Raw genomic sequence first — 19,583 nt, forward strand, 5'->3', positions numbered from 1 at the left:
GTAGATGCGACCCTGGGCACTGAGAATTTCTCACGGTGCTTCTGAAACTTGCCTCACTGGCCCGTTAACAGCCTGGTGCTTGAGAAGGTCCAGTGTGCAGCCCTTACTGGTTTAGCCACCTTCATTTACAGAGAGGGAAACTGAGGCCAGAGAGGGAAAGGAACCTGCTGAAGTTCACCCGGAGATCACTGGCCATTGAAGAACTGGCGCACAGGTCTCCAGTACCCATTCCCAGCTACACAACCCTCCTCTCGGCCTCTAGCTGGGGAAGCCTGTTACTTCCACACCTCCCTGCTCCGGTTCCTGTTATCACCATGTTCTCAGCAGCACCAGCAGCTCCCACTGCCCATGTCTTGAAGGCAACCGACTAATCAGAACCCACGAAGAATTCCATCTGAGCGACTCTGCAGCCTCTTTCGGGTTCTTGTTTTTTTTTTAACTCACTGTGATCCAAGCATCATGTACACCCAGTCCATCCATGCCTGCACTGAAAGCAGTCATTGGAATTGATGCAGAGCTCATTATCAGCTAGCTGTCTCTGATGCGTTTGGTTCTGCCCACGCACCTGCGGGAGGTTGGTGCGCTTGCTGGTCCTTCTCCCCCGCCGCCTCCTCTGCGGGATTTCTATGGTGAGTGAGGAAGAGGGACACCACTCTCTTTTCCAGAAGGTGTCTGTGGCAACAGGAGCAGTGGATTCAGATCCCTCTGGGATGTCTCAGATGCCACATCGCCGGCCTTGGTGACTTGGGCTTCACCCTCTCCCCTGGGCCTGGACTCCCAGCCACACTTGTTTGCATGCTGGTCCCTCCTCCTCATCCACATCTTGGCTCAAATGTTACCTCCTCAGGGTGGACTGCCCTGACCGGCCACCCCCCATCAGTCTGTATCTTCCCCCTCGACATGTTCCTTCCAACACTGATCATGATCTGATATTCCATTAATTATGTGTTTATTTATTCCCCCTCCATCATCTGGACTGGGGCATGAGTTCCATGAGAATGGGGACTTTGTCTTCCCCAAGGCCCAGCTCCAGAGCCTTGCACAGCGCTAGGCACACAGTAGGTGCTCGGTAAATGACTGACGACCTGGTGAATGGACTCACGCCTCCTCTCCAGCCCCCGCCTTCCTCACTCTTGAGAACAGTACCTGTCCTGTGTCTTGCAACTTAGCATCTGTCAGGTGACCTATGCTTTAGAATCCTTCTTAGACAAAAAGGAAAAAAGATCTGCTCTAAAAAAGTCCTAAGTCTGGACTGTATGACAGATTCACAAACAAACCCCCCAGAATCTCAGTAACTGAAAGCAGCAATCACTTTCTCACTTGCTTGAAGGTTAGTTGGGTGGGAAATTCAGGCAGAGTTTTGCCAGGTACTTTTTCTGCTGCATGGAGCGCTGGCTGAAGTGATTCACTCAGCTGCGTGCACACTGTGGGTGTGCTGGGCTGAGAGGTCCCGGAGCCTTCACTGGCGTGTCTGGCGCTCAGCGCTCTTCCCTGTGGCCTCCCTCCCTCTCTCTCCCTCCCTCCCTATCTGGTTCCACTGGGCCTCCTCCCAGCACGACCGCCCCTGGTCAGCCTCCTTACCCAGCAGCGGGCTTCAAGGAGTCTACCGGCTGTGAAAGCAGAAGCCGCTGATCACAAGGCTCAGCCTCAGACGTTCACACAGCATCACTTCTGCTCCAAATTATTCAGACAAGTCACAGGGGGAAGCCCTGATTCAGGCGGAGGGAAGGAAAATAGACTCTACTCTTGATGGAAAGAGCAGCACAGACTTTGGGGCCATGTCTGCACCATCATTCATAAAACCCTGTCCTCCTTTATCTCACCATCCTTAACAGCCGTAAATGCTGAGACCCAGCTGGTTCTGCACTAAGGAGTGCAAAGGGGCCCGAAGTCAAGACTGTGTGTCCACCTGCCTCTGGTGAGAGCTGCGCAGAGCCAGCGGGGCTCAGACAGGAGGGAGGGAGACAGAGTCTGAAGGCTCAGTGGGCCCTTCGAGAGCAGAAATCACGGTCTCCTTGCTTCCTTCTTGCCCAGAATGACTTTGACCTTCTGAAATCACCCGTTCAGGATCAGATAGAAAATCCTCATGGCTAACTAAGGTGATACCCGCTCTGCACAGAGAGAAGAGTGTAATGCCTTTGAATCAAACCGAACCAGGATCAGCCTAAACACCTCCTCCTCCATGAAACCTGCCCCGTCTCTCCCTTCCAATCCCTTGCTCTGTGGCTTATGGACTTGCCTAGCGCTGCCTCACGCTGTTGCTGCTTGCGGTCAAACCTTGTCTCCTGCTCCCCTAAGGTCAAGGTGGTGCCTTGGACACCTGTGTGTCCCCCACACCACCTGTCCCACCCTCTCCCATCCCCATCATCCACGCTCTGACCCATGGACGCAGTGGGGTCTTTGCACCCATCATCATCCCATGATTCATTCTTCCGCAGAACATTTTTTCATACTGTTCACCTGTCTGAAACACTCTTCCCTGCTCCAACCCCTCTCCTCTAACTTGGTAACTCCTCATTTGTATCAGCTCTGATGTCCCTTCCCTGGGAATCCCTTCCTAACCCTCATCTCCACCTACAGCCAGTAAGTAAGTCCCAGTACAATCAGTTCTAACTCCTGAACTTACCCTTCACGACTATATGCTACAGGGTGTGGATCCAGCCAATGAGACTGTAACAGTGCTGCTCCTCATAGCAGGAGCTCAGTAAGCAGCTGGATGTATGAATGAATGAATTCAGAGACAGGCTGAAACCTTCTCCTCCCTGGGACACTGGGAGTTTCTATTTCCCCTCCAACCTGTAGTCAAGTCTGAGCTCAGGAGAGGGTGTGTGATGGTATGGACAGTGCTGTGTGTACATTTTTCTGAGCACAGTTCTGCAGTTTACATGCCTTGGGCAAATTCTAAACCCCTCTATAAGAGGCAATGTTTGGCTAGATGAGCTAACTTTAACATTCTTTTAGAATAGCAGAGGGTGTGCTTTCCCAACCACAAAAGCCACCTTTTTTTCACCCAAACTCCCAGGGTGAGGGTTTTGGGAATACCTGACATCAGAGGAGATGCCTGCGCCATTAAGAAATAGTAGTGAGCCCTCTGGTGTTGAAACATTAAACTGCAGGGAAGTCACACACTGACCCCATGGACTGTAGCCTACCGGGCTCCTCCCTCAATGGGATTTTCCAGGCAAGAATACTGAACTGGGTTGCCATTTCCTTCTCCACACACATTTAAGGAGTTGATTAAAAAGGCAGATGTCTGGATCCACTCTACACCATCCTCATGATTCTGATTCAAGAAACTTGGGGGGAAACCTGTGATTCTCAGCTTTTAACAAGTGCCCCTCTTGTGGAGGACCTCAGAGCCACATTTAAACAATGTTGGTCTTTGGAAAAAGGCTAGCACCTCCTTTCTGATGTCAATAGTTAGAAGTGGAAGTTGCCATCGTGGGCTTTGGAGCCAGAGATGCCAGGGTTCAGATCCCAACTCTCCCACTTACTAGCTGTGTGACCTCAAGCAGGAAGGGTAACCTCTCTGGGCCTCCACTCCACCCCTCCACTGCAGAAAGAAATGAGGGAAACTGACATGGAGCTGGGCACGCTCACGGATGCCGTCTGTTTCCCTCCCATGAGCCTTCCCAACGTAAGCACTCCTAATGTGACAGATGAGGAAAGTGAGGTTCAGAGAGGTGGAGTGACTTGCCCAAGGTCACACAGCTTAGTGGTAGCAGAGAGTGTCTAACACCCAAACCCAGCCTCTGTCCAGAGCGTTACAGGGGCAGGCGCCAGGACCCAAAGGGCAGCCACTGTGTGCTAACAGTGGGGTCAGGCTACCTGTCCCTCCGGCTGTAGCCAAGCATGTGCTGACCCCTGGAATCTGTTGCATGAACCTCTAACTCATTGCAGAAGGCAGCCCAGGTAGCAGAAACCCAAACTGTGGACTAGTGAAGAGCAAGTCATTTATTTCCACATGAGTGAGACCAAATATCAATAAGCATCTTTCCTTCACTCATTCCCTCGGTGAATATTGCTGGCACCCCCACCGTATGCCACACTCTGTCCTAGCACTTGGGTCAGACCAGTGAGCAAAACTGGAGCTGATGTTCTAGCAGAGTGACAGTCTGTCCAAGGAGAGAAAGAACAGTTCAGAGTGCAACTCCTACCTTGGAATCTGAGCTTGCAACTTCTCTGGGCAAGTTTTTTTATGGGATAGTATTGTGTGTGTGTGTGTGAGAGAGAGAGAGAGAGAGAGAGAGAATGAAGTGACATGAGAATTCTCTGTCTTATCTGGAACATCAGGTTCCTCTCTCATCCTGGTGTTGATGCCTTATTATGGTGTTAATTTGGGCACGTCCCTGAACCTTCTGAGCCCAGCAGCAGAGCTGGGATTTGGGCCCGAGGCCAACGGGGCTCAGGCCCGTGCTGGGACCTGTCCTGCCCAGCCCAGGGCTCCCGGCCCTGTCTCACTGCTCTAGACTGGTGTATAGTCCACTCAGTTCCACCAGGTACCTGGAGACCCATTCAGGAAAGCCTGCTAGAGGAAGCCTGCATGGTCTAGGGCATCTCATTCAGGACCCTGAGGGCCACATCACTCCCCAGATGATCCGAGGAACAGCCAGACATCACCCCAACCTGCAGCTGTCCCAGAATGATCCAAGGGTGCTGGGGCTCCCTGTTTACTGGAGAGACAGCAGCTTCAGTTCCATGATTAGAGAGGAAGTGTGAATCTAGATTCCTGGGTCAAGGACGTGTCTCTTCTCACCCTTGCTCCTGGGATGCATTGTCCTTGCCATCTACCGTGTGATATCTCGGTGGGTTACATTGCAAAAACATGCAGTTATAAAGCTGGCAGTGAAGTGAGTGAAGTCGCTCAGTCGTGTCCGACTCTTTATGACCCCATTAACTGGGGCCTCCCAGGTTCCTCCATCCATGGGATTTTCCAGGCAAGAGTACTGGAGTCGGTTGCCATTTCCTCCTCCAAGGGATTTTCCTCACCCAGGGATCAAACCCAGGTCTCCTGCATTGCTAACAGACACTTAACCACCTGAGCTACCAGGGAAGCTAGCAGGCTCCTCTGGAAATCTCCTAGTGCAGGATTGCACTCTGGAGGCTGTGGGCAGGGTTTAGCCTCCAGATGGGTCTTACCTGGCCACAGAGGGATGACTCCAGTTCCTCGTGTCCACTATTCCCCACCTTGTCACCCTGGAAGCTGCCTTCCCGGGTTCGAGAAGGCCCTGGAGTTTGTTGCCTCTGGTCTGGCCCAACTCTTCATTTGCAGAGAGTGGGGATCGGACTGAAGTGGTGGTGCAGGGCAATAGATACCCGGAGAGGGGGATGGTTATACTTAAACTCACAAGGCCACCGAGAGGCAGAATGAAGGCTAGGCCCACTGAGGGGTTCCCCTGAGCTGCAGAGAAAAGCTTGTTTCAGGCATACCTCAACATGTAACACAAACTGGGAGGGGTGAGCTCTCCTGGGGCCCCAGCAAGGATGGAGGGTTCTCCTGGGGGGAGGTGAGCCAACTCGCAGTGAGGTTTCTCTGTTTTGAGATTTCACGCTGTACCCACGGGTCTGTTCATTAATGATTACCTAATAGGGGAGGTGGTAGGTGGGGGCAAGGAGGCTTCTCTGATCTTTCTGGGCTTGATAAACCCAAGCCACATCCCTGGGTTACCTCTAGAGCTGAGACAGCTGTGTGGCGGCCACTCCAGGCTTGACTGTGGTGTGGGTAACCTTACAAGGGCCACAATGGAGACGATAAAGAGAGGATGAGCAATCGTCCTCGATTGTCCAGGACTGAAACTTTTGGTCTGGGACAAAACTAGGGCAGTCCTGGGTGAACTGGGACCACGGATCACCCTCATCAGAGGTGACAAAGGCTAGAGGGTCCCTTACGTGTGATTGCACCCACCTCCTTGTGGCCCTGGGGTGCCGAACTTGTGCTCAGACCCAGAACAGCCTTCTCCAGACCACACACAGCTGGGGACCCAGGTCTTCTGGCTCCAGGTGCTTTTGAAACGCTCCTGCCAGAGGGGAATTCTGTGTAATCTCACCATGAAGCTGGAGAGAGTGTGTGAGAGGAAGGGAGGGGTGTTCCTTGTCATGAGCACGCCCCAGTGAGCACAGCAAACTGAATAGATGAGACAGTGACTGCATGGTCCCCACAGCCAAAGATATTTACTATCTGGCTCTTTAAAGGGAAAAGTTTCCTGACCTCTGGTCTCAGAAAAAGATGACAGAATTTGAATAAGGGTCATAGCAGTAGAGGGGCTGAGAGACTGAATGGGGTGGGAGTGGTTGGAAGGCCAGACTGATAGTAAAGGATGACAACTGGGGTTGGAGGCTGATATCTAAATAATGGTAGGGACATGTGATGGAGCAGAGAAGATTTGGCGGAGAAAATCTAGCATCCTGTTTGGGGCAGGTTAAGTTCATTAGGAAAAGGGACCAATTTTATTCCTGAGACTTTGGACAAATCATGTTCTGAGCATCAGTGATTTCATCTGTACAGTGATGATAAGAATACCAGTTCTATTTACCTCTACGTGGATCAGGGTCAAACAAAATAGCATAAAAGCGACTTTGTAAACTGTAAAGAATACCACAGATGTCTGTGGAGTCAGTGTTAGCATAGCCCTTGATTAGTGGCTTTGATGCGATGGGTCACTGGGCTAGGGAAATAAACTCACATGGTGCATTCCAGGCTGAGTCCAGAGCCCTGTGTTCTAGCTAAGATATTAACTAGTTTGATGACTTGGTTGAGACACTTTGGGTCAAGGTCAGGTGCGTTCAGAGTGGTATGGGTGCAGACAAGACACTTTGGGGGTCTCTGTTACCCCGTCTCTGCAGTGAGAATGGAGTCTAGTACCATGCAGAGCTCGCAGAGACGGGAAAGGAAATGAGCTGGTGGACAAGGAACCCCGTGCTTTGTAAATCTGAAGTCTGGCTGTAGGATACCAGGGCATCTCACACGTGGAGGTGCTGGGTGTTTGCCCCTCCCCCTCAAGCTCATCTGCCGGAGCTTAGGGACCACTTACATCCTGGGGCCCTGCCCTCTGCCAGGCTTCTCCGAGGGGTGGGACACTCCACTGGGGAGCTTCCTGGGCATGTTCTTTTCTCCTACAAACCTGAGAGCACAGAAGATGCATCTGGCCGTCTTCCTGCTCCTCCTTCTGGCTGGACGATTGGTCCTTTTTCAAGGTCAGCTGCATCCCAAGTACTATGGCCAGGGTCACGTCCACCACCCCCATCAGGCTCCCGGCACAGGTGAGGGCTTCTCCAGCCTCAAGATCACCCCAGGCATCACCACCTTTGCCCTCGGCTTCCACCATCTGATGGCTTCCCAAGCCCCCGGGGGCAGTATCCTCTTCTCTCCTCTGAGCATCTCTGCAGACTAGCTATGCTGCCCCTGGAGGTCAGCTCGCACAGCAGGACTCAGATCCTGGAGGGTCTGGGCTTCAACCTCATGCATGTATCAGAGTTTGACAGCCACCAAGGCTTCCAGAACCTTCTGCACACTCTCTACCTCCCAGGCAACAGGCTGGAGATATGCATGTGCAACGCCTTGTTCCTGAGCAACTGCTTCTTCTGAGATTCCTCAAGGAGTCCGCAACCTTCTATGAGTCTAGACTCTTCTGCAGCAACTTCAAAGACTGTGAGCATGACCCAGCTAAACAACCACTACCTTAGGGAGGAAACTCGGGGGAGGATTGTGAATTTGGTCAGCAAGCTCAATGCCAGTACTACGATGATGCTGGTGAATAATGTGTACTTCAAAGGTCAGTGTGTTGGTGAATCCCACGTCTTCCCTTTCCCCCTAACTTATTGAAGGCTCACATGTCAAAGAGAAACTCCTCAAAACAGAAACTGTTGATGGATGGATTGAGTCTGCTATATTGAGCAGCCTTCAGGAAATTTAATGTTAGAGCATCAGATACTTAAGTTTGTGTAATATTAAGATTTCCATCCCTTCATACTTTTAGACAGGTTTTCTTATTTATTTTTTTAATAACAGCAATGTATGTGTGACAAACATCTTCTGAATTCATATCAAAGCTTTACCCCTTACCAAGAGTGCAAATCCATCAGGCTGTTTGCTTGAAGTGAGGATATGAGTCCCTGCTTCAAGTTTTGTTTCTAAGGATCAAATGATGTCACATATTTATATGTTCCTTAGAGGAGGGCCTGAAGCGATTGGCAAGCTTTAGGTCCCAGCCAAATCCAACAGACCACCTGTTTGTGTAAATAAAGTTTTATTGGCACATAGCCACACCCACTCATTTATGTATTATCTCTGACTGCCTTTGCAAGACAGAGATTAACTGTTGCTACTGAGACAGAATGACCTGAAAAGCATAAAATATTTACTTTCTGGCCCATTGCAGAAGAAGGTTACAGATCTCTGAGCATTAGACATGCTCAATAAATAGAGCATTTGTAATTACTCTAATGACAACAATTTTGATTACCTTTAAAAATACATAAAAGTATAAAAGCATAATACAAAGTATAAAAATGCATGGAAGTATAAAAGAAAAAATGGAAGTTGTCCATAATCTTACCTTCCTGAGTGAACCAGCATTATTTAGCCTAATTCCTTCCACCCTTCTATTTACACACATATGTTGATAGGGTTGAAGTCACAGGTGGGGACAGCTTTGTACAGTGCGTATCACTTAGTGTGCCATCCAGGGAGCAGAGTCACCATAAGTGTTAAGAGAAAGAGGATTGTCATAGGAATTAGACCTGGTGTATTTGTGGGAGGGACTGGGGAAGTGAAGATCTGGAGGAAGAACTTGGAGGGACAGAGAAAAGTCACTGGAGCTGGTGGACAAGGTGGAGCTTCTCTGGAAGTCTGTATGCCAGCTGGGCGCATCCAACCACCAGATTGGTTCCACATGGCAGGGGGGCTTGGGAAGAGGCCCAGGCCGTGGTCTGGGGACACAGCTGGGCACCACGGAGGAGCTGGACATTGAACTTGGAGAAGAGCATGGGTGTCTGCAGCGTACACCTCCTCTGGTCTGTCCATCATCTCGTCTGCCTTCAGCAGACGATGGCTGCTTCACATCGGACTCCCAGTCTCACGCTGTGACCACCTTGAATCTACAGGAAACACATTCTGGGAAACAGTCCCAGACTAATAATTCAGCCAAACTGGTCATTGCTTGCATTTTACATGTAGAATCTTTACACACCATTGAAAATTAAAAAAAAAAAAAAGAGTTCTGCAATAACTATAAATTCACAGGAAGTTGCAGAGTTGTGCAGAGAGGTCCCATGTATCTTTCCCTCACATTCCCCTGGATAATGTCTTACATTTGCTGCTGTTGTTTAGTCGTTCAGCTGTGTCTGACTCTTTGCGATCTCATGGACTGTAGCCCACCAGGCTCCTCTGTCCATGGAGTTTCCCAGGCAAGAATACTGGAGTGGGTTGGATTTTTAACCACTGGACCACTAGGGACGTCCCCTAATAGCTTTTTAAAAGATTATTTTTGGTGCCAGGTAACAAGTTGATTTTAAAATGTTTACGAGAGAGCAAAGGGCCAAGAATAACTAAAAAGGGAGAACCTGCCTGCTGGGAAGCAAGGCCGGTTATACATATATATTAATTTAGACTGTGTGGTGTATGTAGACCAAGGGGACAGAATAGAAAGGCTGGAATAGAACCCAGAAGTGGCCCCTTGGATATACAAACATCTGATATTTGACAAAACCTGCATCATAGAATATTGAGAAAAAGGATAGATTTTTTTTTTTTAAGTGGTGTAGGGACAGTACCCTCATGGGGAAAAAAAAATGATTTTGTACGCCCCCTCCTACTGATAATAAGCATTCATTCCAGGTGATGTAAAGTCCTAAATGCAAACGGTAAGAGCAAAGCTTGTAGATGATGGAGGGAAGTATCTTCAGGACCTGGAGGTGGGAAAATATCCCTAAGCAGGACACAGAGATCTAACCATAAAGGAAAAAACTGATATGCTCACTGCATTAAAGTGGAGAACTTCAGTCACCAAAGCACACCATTATGAAAGTGAAAAGACAAGTCAGAAGGAAGAAAACACATTGACAACATACAGAATCGATAGACAAGTAGTGTTCAGAGAACTGCAAATCACTAAGAAACAGCCCTATAGAAATATGGGTCAAAAATGTGACCTGGCACTGAGCTAAAATCAAAGAAACAACCCCCTACCAAAAATTAAAAAAATCTGCATGCTTGTGCTAAGTCGCTTCAGCCGTGTCTGACTCTGTTCGACCCTATGGACTGTAGCCCGCCAGGCTCCTTTGTCCATGGGGTTCTCCAGGCAAGAATACTGGAGTGGGTTGCTATGCCCTCCCTATGGGCATCTTCCTGATCCAGGGATCAAACCTGCATCTCTTATGTCTACTTGTATTGGCAGGCTGGTTCTTTACCACTAGCACCAGCGGTTGATCCATAAACACACAAAAGATTACTGAATCTTATTTTAAACTGAGAAAGGGCATGTCTTAACCATAATGAGCTAGCACTACACAAACATCGGGTTGACAAAATTAAATCCGACAATTTCAAGTAATTGGTGAAGACATGAAAAGATCTTGCAGGTATCCTCTTAGGTCTCTTACTTTAGAATCTTTCTGAGCCCCCAGATCCATGCCCCAGGCAGGTTGGGTGTTGAACGGATGGGATGGTAAGGTAAGGGTCTGGAGTGATGGTTGGGGGAATGTGTTTCTTGGATGGAGGATGGGCTTGTTGGTCCACAGATGACTGGTACCCTCTTCCCTTCTTCCCTCCAACTCTGTGGGAGAAACCATTCATCCCTTCCTTGACCACTCCCCATGACCTCTATATTGGATGAGGACACCACCGTCAAGGTGTCTATGAAGCTTCAGGATACCCAGCTCCACTGGTATCTTCACAACAGGTAACTTGCTTCTGCTTGGTGTTGTGGATGGATTACCAAGGAAACATAACAACCCTCTTTACCCTTCCTAACCGAGGGAAGATGGAGCAGGTGGAAGAGGTTCTGACTCCGAAGATGCTAACAAGATGGAGCAACTTGCCCTGGAAGAGGTAATCCATCAGGGCATGGTGCAGGCTGAGTCTTCACTGTGAACCCTTCCAACGAAAGCCAGTGCTCCAAATTTGCAGGGGGAATCACCAAATTATGGAAGAAGTCTTATCTTCACCAAGACTTTCCATGGGTTTCCTTAAATAAGAATTGCCAATATTGTATCTAAATTTTGCCCTTATCAGTGAAAAGAGAACCAGACTAGGAGTTAGGAATCCTGGGTTTAGATGTAGCCCTTGTACTACCTATTCCAGTATTCTTGCCTGGGAAATCCCATGGATGGAGGAGCTTGGTGGGTTACAGTCCATGGGGTCGCATAAGAGTTGGACATGACTAAATAACAACAACTTGTACTGCACAAGTCTGGGGTGAAGAGACACCTGCTCTCTGAGGGTCCACCTTGTGCAGTGAATGAGTAGATTTCTGGTCAAGATGCTGACCATTCTGCTATAGAGACATATAGGAAAACCCCACCCACCCACCCCAGGAAGTAGCAAGGAAGCTTTCACATCACCCTGAGGATATGAGGGGGAAAAGTATTCAGATACACATGAGAAAAGGACCTCAGGTCATGGCCATATGGGGTCACACACAACTCATGTGGTAGAGGAATTCTATCCAAAGAATCACTGGTTCCAAACAGGTGAAAACCATGGGGTTCCATCAGTTCAGCCGCTCAGTCATGTCTGATTCTTTGTGACCCCAAGGACTGCAGCACGCCAGGCTTCCCTGTCCATCACCAACTCCTGGAGCTTGCTCAAACTCATGTCTATTGAGTCAGTGATGCCATCCAACCATCTCATCCTCTGTCATCCCCTTCTCCTGCCTTCAATCTTTCCCAGCATCAGGGTCTTTTCCAATGAGTCAGTTCTTCACATCAGGTGGCCAAATTATGGGAGTTTTAGCTTCAGCATCAGTCCTTCCAAAGAATATTCAGGACTGATTTCAGCCCCATCAGAGACAAAGGCAAAACTGCCATGTGAGGAGACCTGTATCTCCAGGCACGTGTGCAGAAAACAACCTCTGCTTAGAAAAGTTGCCGTAGGAAGGAGGCCCTGAAGACGGCAGACCCTGGGGTCAAAGGAGCCTGGATTTAAGCCAGTGGGAGCACTCACTGAGGACATGGCACAGAACTCTGGTGGAGTGAGGGTAGGGAGTGAGTGCCCTCGAGAAGAGCCCAGCCCAGATGGGACCCCTGGCTAGTTCAAGAGTCCAGTGTTTTAACCCAGTGCTTCTTTCAGCTATTTTTACAGGAAGCTCAAGTTGTATCTCCCAAAGTTCTCCATTTCTGGCTCCTATAACTTAGATTAGATTTTGCCCAAGCTGGGCATCACAGACCTGTTCTTCCAGCAGGTTGACTTGTCTGGCATCACAGAACAGTTAAACCTGCGGGTGTCCAAGGTAAGTCATCCATGGTTATCAACCCCTAGAGACCTTGGAGGGGAACTTCTACCTCTTGGAAGGTGCTGGGTGCTGGGTGCTCTCCCGGTCACCATGTGAAGTCTCAGTGCCCGAGTTTTACTCAATAATCCATGGGCATAGGGAGCCAAGAACTAACCCACCATGTGCTGGGTGTGGTGCTCCATGCTGGGAATCCTGGGGCCACTAGGTCCCTGCCCTCAGAGTCAAGGGACTTGAGTCCCACTCAAGTCATAGATGGTGGCAACAAAGAGTGACAAATGCAATGACAGAAACAGAGGAAGGATGCAGATGAGGCTGGGTTGTTCCATAAATTTCTTAGGTGAATAAAAGGGACCTGTGATCTCAGTTATGTAAGATAAAGTTGCGCTAGAGGATAGAGTCTTGGGTTTGAGAGTTCAAGTTCCAGTTCCGCCTCTTATGACTTTAAAAGGTTACCCAGCCTCTGGATTTATCTTCCTCATCTATAAAACAGACTTAAGACATTGACATCATAGGATGGTTAAGAAGATTTAAAAGAGTGTAGGCACATAGTATGTACTCAATAAATGATTGCAATCACAGTTGTATAAATAAGGGATCTTCAGCTCAGCGACCCTCCCCACGGTGCAGAAATTCCTGCTGTGTTTTCTCAACAAGTGACTTTGGTCTTCTGTGGTCTCTGGTCCCTCCAGGCTTCCCTAAGCCCTGACTCATGCTTTCTGGTGGCTCAGATGGTAAAGAGGCTGCCTGCAATGCCCTGGGTCAGGGAGATCCCCTGGAGAAGGGAATGGCAACCCACTCCAGTGTTCTTGCCTGGAAAAGCCCATGGATGGAGAAGCCTGGCAGGCTACAGTCCATGGGGTCTCAAAGTGTTGGACACGACCGAGTGACTAACACATACATGCTCTCTCAGAGCTAACACTCGTCATTTCCCTTTCAGAGCTTCCGCAAGGCCATCCTGGAGGTGGGTGAAGTTGGCACCCAGGCTGCAGTGGTCACCGGCAGTTCTGTCACCTTTTGGCCCTGGGACAACCGCCAAGCCCTTTGGTTGAACCGGCTCTTCCTTGTGGTGATCTTTTCCGCCAATGCCCAGAGCATCCTCTTTCTGGGAAAAGTGGTCAACCCCACGAAACCATAGCCCTCCCAGGGTTGGCTTGTCTGTTACAAGCAGGAGGATGTAGCCTGGAGGGCTAGGCCTAAGCACCTCTGGGCTTGGAGTGGAGGATGCAGAAGAGACTGAGGATCTGGGACAGAAGTTGTTGGTGAAGGATGCGGGTGGTATCTGATGGGTGTGGACTGGACACCCAGCTCCGCAGGGCTGTGTCATCTCAGACAGACCATCTAACTTCTTTGAGCAGGTTTCTACCCTGGAAAATGGGAGAAACATCCACCACCATCCCCACTGCCCAGGGTAGTTATACAGATTGAACCAAATGGTGGCCACGGGGAGGCCAGCTCAGTGCTTTCCATGTAGGGGATACTCAGTCAATGCATCGCTTTCCCATCCCTCTGGGGTTTGCCTGCACACCTGGTCCCAGACGCAGTGGTGAGATGTTCCAAGTTCAAGTGAGAAGGAGGCTCAGAGAGGCAAGCAGTCACAGGGGCAGCTCAGGCCCCGCCCCACCGGTGGTCACAGGGATGTGGCCAGTATCGCTTCCAGAGCAGATTGCCGTGGCCATGGACCCAGCTGCACAAGAAGGAGGAGTGTGAGATGTAGAAGTCTAGAGGCCTGTCTTCCCATCCCTACTGAGCCATAGAGGTGCTCTGAGACTTCTGTGGTCCTTACCCGTCTGGACTTCAGTGTCCCCACCTCAGTAATGTTAGCTGGCCCAGGATTAAAAAGCAGAGACATCACTTTTCTGACAAAGGTTCATCTAGTCAAAGCTATAGTTTTTCAGTCATGTGTGGACATGAAAGTTGGACCATAAAGAAGTCTGAGTTCCGAAGAATTGATGCTGTCTAAATGTGGTGCTAGAGAAGACTCTTGAGAGTCCCCTGGACTGCAAGGAGATCAAACCAGTCAATCCTAAAGGAAATCAACCCTGAATATTCATTGGAAGAACTGATGCTGAAGCTGATACTCCAATACTCTGGCCATCTGATGTGCAGAGCTGACTCATTCGAAAAGACCCTGATGCTGGGAAAGATTGAAGGCAAAAGGAGAAGTGAGCAACAGAGGATGACAAGGTTGGATGGCATTACCGACTCAATGGACATGAGTTTGAGCTACCTCTGGGAGATAGTGAAGGACAGGGGAACCTGGCGTGCTGCAGTCCACTGGGTCACAAAGAGTCGGATGTGACTTAGCAACTGAACGGCAACAACAGGTGACCCAGCTCAGACCGTCTTTGAGTTTGTGGGGTGAAGCCTCTGAGGAGGGACCACCCAGAGTCTGTGAGAATAAACCTGTCCCCCTCCCACAGGAGGAGGCAGGCTGACAGGACCTGGCTGTGTTTGTCCTAAACCTCAGTAACTTCCAGCAAATGTATTTCTCTGGGCAGGGCCTAGTGGGTTTGGTTCGTTTGTTTTGATGGTGAGAGTGTCAGAGGCGGCAGGAGGTCTCACAGCCATAAGACCAGAGTTCTCACTGGTGACGGAGAAGAGCAGATTGAGCGCCATCTCTGGAGCTGACGATTATTCAAGAATCAAAATATTCCCGGGACTGCGTGACCTGGTCCTGGTCCTTGGCCCAAATAGTGTCACGATGGCAGGAATAGGATCGTGGCAGGAAGTTAGGTAGCCAGTATCTGGAGCAGGAGACGGACAACTTTTTTGATGGAAAAAGCCAGGGGGAACAGAGTGAGGAGTGGAAGACTCTGGGGGGTCTCCCCCCACTTCCTCTGCAACACAGCTGATGGCCTCGGGCGTCACTGACAGTGGGAAGATCCTATAGGAGGAAATAGCTCAGCAACACCAGCCCAGCGCTAAGCACACCAGCTCTGGGCTACAAGGTCAAGGGCCTGCCAGTGCTCAGCACCAAGTCTTCCGAGGTCCCGAGGACCTCGCTCTCTTCTTGCTAACCCTAGTTTGATTGGTCCATTTCCCCCTGCACCTGCTGGGATGTTGGATTCTATTTTTCAAAAGCCAGGCAAGAGGTAGTTAAGCCCAGGCTGACTCACTCCCCCATCTGCCCCTACAGCAGCAGAGGGTGGGTGGATTTAAGAGTCCCAGACAAGCCTGGAAGAAGATGCAGGCCTGGGGTTACCATGGCAATTACACTGCTGGGGTGATGTGAGGAAGTGAAGCTCTGCTATGAGGAAGGGGAGGAGAGGGTTCAGTCACCTTGAGAGTGATGCTTCCTTGTTCTGATTAAGCTCATCGAATTCCCTCCTCTGCTCAAAAGCACTCAATGGCTCCCTATTGCCTACAGGATAAAGTTCAAATCCCTCCAACTGTAGTCAAGGCGCCCCCCAATCTGGCCCCTGCCTGCCTCTCCTGCCCCCCACCCTTCCTCTTGCCCTCACTCACCCAATGACTGCACCCATGGAAAGTCTGACTGTCTTCCTAGGCTGCCCATAGCATCCCACCTTTGGGCTTCTGTCCCTTCAGATCCCTATCACCCAGAACACTCCCTTCCCCATCTCTGAGAATCTACTAGGATTTCCAACAAGTGCCTCTTGCTCTCCCTAAGGCAGACGGTCTTCCTACCATCAAACATGGCTGGCTGACATTAGTCTCTGCCTCCCACTGGGTCAACCATGGCCCCTCTTAGACAGGACAACTCAGATGGAGGGCCCTGTTCACACTGCATTCTCTTCACTCACCTCAGTACCTGACCCCAGCACTGATCATCCAGTCTGGCACATGACTCAGGCCCAACCAATGGTTGGTGATCGAAGTGAATGAATGGAAAAAGCTGTACCCTGAGCAAGGTCCCCATGCTATTTGTTTTGCATCACCACCCCCCGACACACCCCTGGAATTGATTGGGTAAATATTTAGTCCAGCTTCTCAGATTTCAAAATGTCCTTTTGGAGCATTAAGAAAAAAAGATCTACAGGGCTGTGTGTGAGCCTTGTTTTGCTACTTGGGAGGCACATTGTGGGCATGGAGTTCAGTGTCAGGAGGGGGGATATGCTGGTGATTCTGTCATTCTCTTCCAGCAGGAAAGGCACTTTGCAATGGGAGAGTGGAGGGAGGCAAGGGATGTCATGAGTGTCGAGGTGGAGCCTGGGGGACCCGGATGCCAGTGGATGGATGAATTGCCCTGCCCTCATAAGCAGATGTGGAGAGAAGCATCATGGGTTCATTTGGTTATTCATTCTCTCACTCAGCAAAGACTTACTGAGTGGGGATTGGCCACTAGCCAGGAAACCAGGGGGATTTCCTCAATGCGGGAGGAGGCACTTGAAACTTGGGCTGGGACAGAAAGGCTGCATTCCCAGCTTCTCTGTTACCTGTACTGAGGGCCAGCTCTTACCTCTCTGGATTTCAGTTTCCGCAGCTGTAAGTGGGTACATAATCCCGCAGCATCTACAGAAGTAGGGAGCAGATGGACATGGGACCCATGGAAGATACAGGCCTGGGAATCTGACGGAGCCTGTGAAATGTGTGAACATGTGAAGGGCAGGAGGGTGTCTATTCCATTCTTGGCTGCCTGGGAAGGCAAAGTGTCCTTCTTTGAGTCAGAGCAGATCTAAGTCTAATGGTTTCCAAGCTCTGAGCATCTGCAACGAGCAAGGCACAGTGACAAGTACTTTCAGGGAGTTACCAAGAGACCATGAGTTTCTGAGCGTAGAAGCTGGACTTTGGAGCCAGAATGCCTGTGCTTGAACCTGGATTCTACCAATGACCAAGTACACGAGTTGGTTAGTGTACTAATTTTGCTCTAACAAAGGACCACAGTTTAACAGTGGTTTAACAACAGAAGTGTATTATTTTACCCTTCTGGAGGCCAGAAGGCCATGATCAAGGTGATGGCAGAATGATGGAGTTGATTCCTTCTGAGGCTATAAGGGGGTATCTGTCCCGGCCTCTCCCCTGGCTCCTGGGGTTTCACTGGCCATCTTTCCTTGGCTTGTAGATCTCTGCCTCATCCTCACATGGTGTTCTCCATGTGTGGGTCTGTCCAGATTTCCCCATTTTACAAGGACGCCAGTCATATTGGACTAAAGGCCCACCCTAGTTCCGAATGACTTCACCCAAACTAATTACATCAACGATGACCCTATTTCCAAGTCAGGTCACCTTCTGAAATTCTGGTGGTTAAGTCTTCAATTTTGAGGAGATGCAGTTGAACCAATGACCTGATGTGGGACTTGGGTCCCCCTCTGTGCTTCAGTTCCCTCGCCTGTGAAATGGAGATGAGGCACCTAAGTAGACTCTGGATGAGTTACTGTATCTAGAGCACTTACCTTTGCTGTTCCACAAATGCTCACTACTGTTATTTCATTTTATCTCTTATCACAACTCTCCCCTAGAGCAGGGTCACAACTGTACCTGCCTGCCAGAGCTGTCAGGTTACCCGAGCAGGTAAAGTGGGCTGACAGCGATAGGGACCATGAAGGTGGAACAGTAAGAGCCCCCATTGAAAGACACTTCTGTTCCACATTGTCACACTCACTTGGGGGTGACAGAACTCCCTTCTGCCCAGGGTGAAACTCACCTATTGGGAATAGTGCTCTTCATTGCTCTTGATGTCAATGGAAAAATAAATCTAGCATGACTTACTTGGTCCTTTAAATTCCCATATCCTAGCCACTGGCTCATCCTACCATCTCACCCCAGTTGTTGTGGACTGAATTGTGTCCTCCAAAAGTTTGCATATTGAAGCCTGAGCCCCCAGTGCAATTGTGTTTAGAGAAAGGGCCTTTAGGGAGGTAATTAAAGGTCAGTGAGGTCGTAAAGATGGGATCCTGGTCTCATAGAACTAAGTGTGCTTGTTAGAGGACGCGACACCAGAGCTTGCTTCTTCTCTCTCCTCCTCTTTGTCTGTTCCCACACAGGCACAGAGAAGGGGCGTATTAGGACTCAGCAAGAAGGCATCATCTACAAGCCAGGAAGACAGATCTCACTAGAAACGAGCCCGGACATCACTTTGGTCTTGGACTTCCAGCTGCCAGAACTGAGAAACATGTTTCGCGTGTGTGAGCCCCTCCATCTGTAGTCTTTTGTTCTGGCAGCCAGAGCAGACTAATCCATGCCCTGAGACACCCTCAGAACTTTCTCTTCCAAGTGTCCCCATCCCCAGCCCCCCTTCCTTAGGAACCCTTCTGATTGGCAATGGGGAGTCGGGGCTTGCCCCATTCCCCAAATTCTCAAGCTAGTCCCTAGAATGTAAGCCTGGGACTTGGTACCTGGGGTGCCTCCACGGATATACACATGGGCTGGAGAAGTCTTTTCAGCATCTTGTTTAGTCCCATCTTTCATCGGAAACCCGTTTTAGGGTATTGCACTGGTCTCCCATTGCTGCCATAACCAATTATGACCAACTGAGTGGGGTGAAGCAACACAAGTTTATTCTCTTCTGGCCCTGGAGGTCAAAAGTTCAACATGGGTCTTCCTGGGCCAACATCAAGATGTCGTGTGGGCAGAGTTTGCTTCTGAAGTTCCTTGGCCCAAGGCCCCACATCACATTGCTTCTTTCCTCCTGCTTCCCTGATCAGGTCTCCTTGCAAGAGACTCTCAAAAGGTAACAAACACTGATTCCCTCACCTCCTCTGACTCTGCTGTCTCTCCCTCCCCCCGCCTCTGATTCTGCTTCTCTGCCTCATAAAGAAGGGCCCTTATGATAGCACTTAGTACTCACCTGGGAAATCCATAACAGTACTCCCCAACCCCATTTCAAGATCAATCAAAGTCCTTTTGGTTCTAGCAGGTCACTGTCACAGGTTCTGGGTGTTAGGACATGGATATCTTTGGGGAACTGTTGTTATCCATACTACACACGTTTGATGTTCTTCGGTTGCTAAGCTGTGTCTAACACTTTGCCAGTCCATGGACTGTAGCCTGCCAGGCTCCTCTGTCCTCCACTGTCTCCCAGAGTTTGCTCAAATACACGTCCATTGAGTCAGTGATGTTATCCAACCATCCCATCATCTGTCGTTCCCTCTCTTCTTGCCTTCAGTCTTTCCCAGAATCAGGGTCTTTTCCAATGAGTCGGCTCTTCGCATCATGTGGCCAAAGTATTGGCGCTTC

At 49.7% G+C, this 19,583-nt stretch overlaps 1 protein-coding gene across 1 annotated transcript; it reads left to right on the plus strand.

Moving 5' to 3' along the window:
• The first annotated feature begins 7,127 nt into the window (after positions 1–7,127).
• SERPINA4 (serpin family A member 4) lies at positions 7,128–13,584 on the plus strand. The gene is given in 9 exon segments (XM_065906920.1): positions 7,128–7,383; positions 7,386–7,571; positions 7,574–7,640; positions 7,642–7,772; positions 10,771–10,826; positions 10,828–10,908; positions 10,911–11,047; positions 12,287–12,446; positions 13,387–13,584. Coding segments are annotated over 9 exon segments (1,263 nt in total). The 5' UTR covers positions 7,128–7,136.
• The last annotated feature ends 5,999 nt before the right edge of the window (positions 13,585–19,583 follow it).

The sequence above is a fragment of the Muntiacus reevesi genome, chromosome 15 (assembly GCF_963930625.1).
Source record: "Muntiacus reevesi chromosome 15, mMunRee1.1, whole genome shotgun sequence".
Lineage (NCBI taxonomy): Eukaryota > Metazoa > Chordata > Mammalia > Artiodactyla > Cervidae > Muntiacus > Muntiacus reevesi.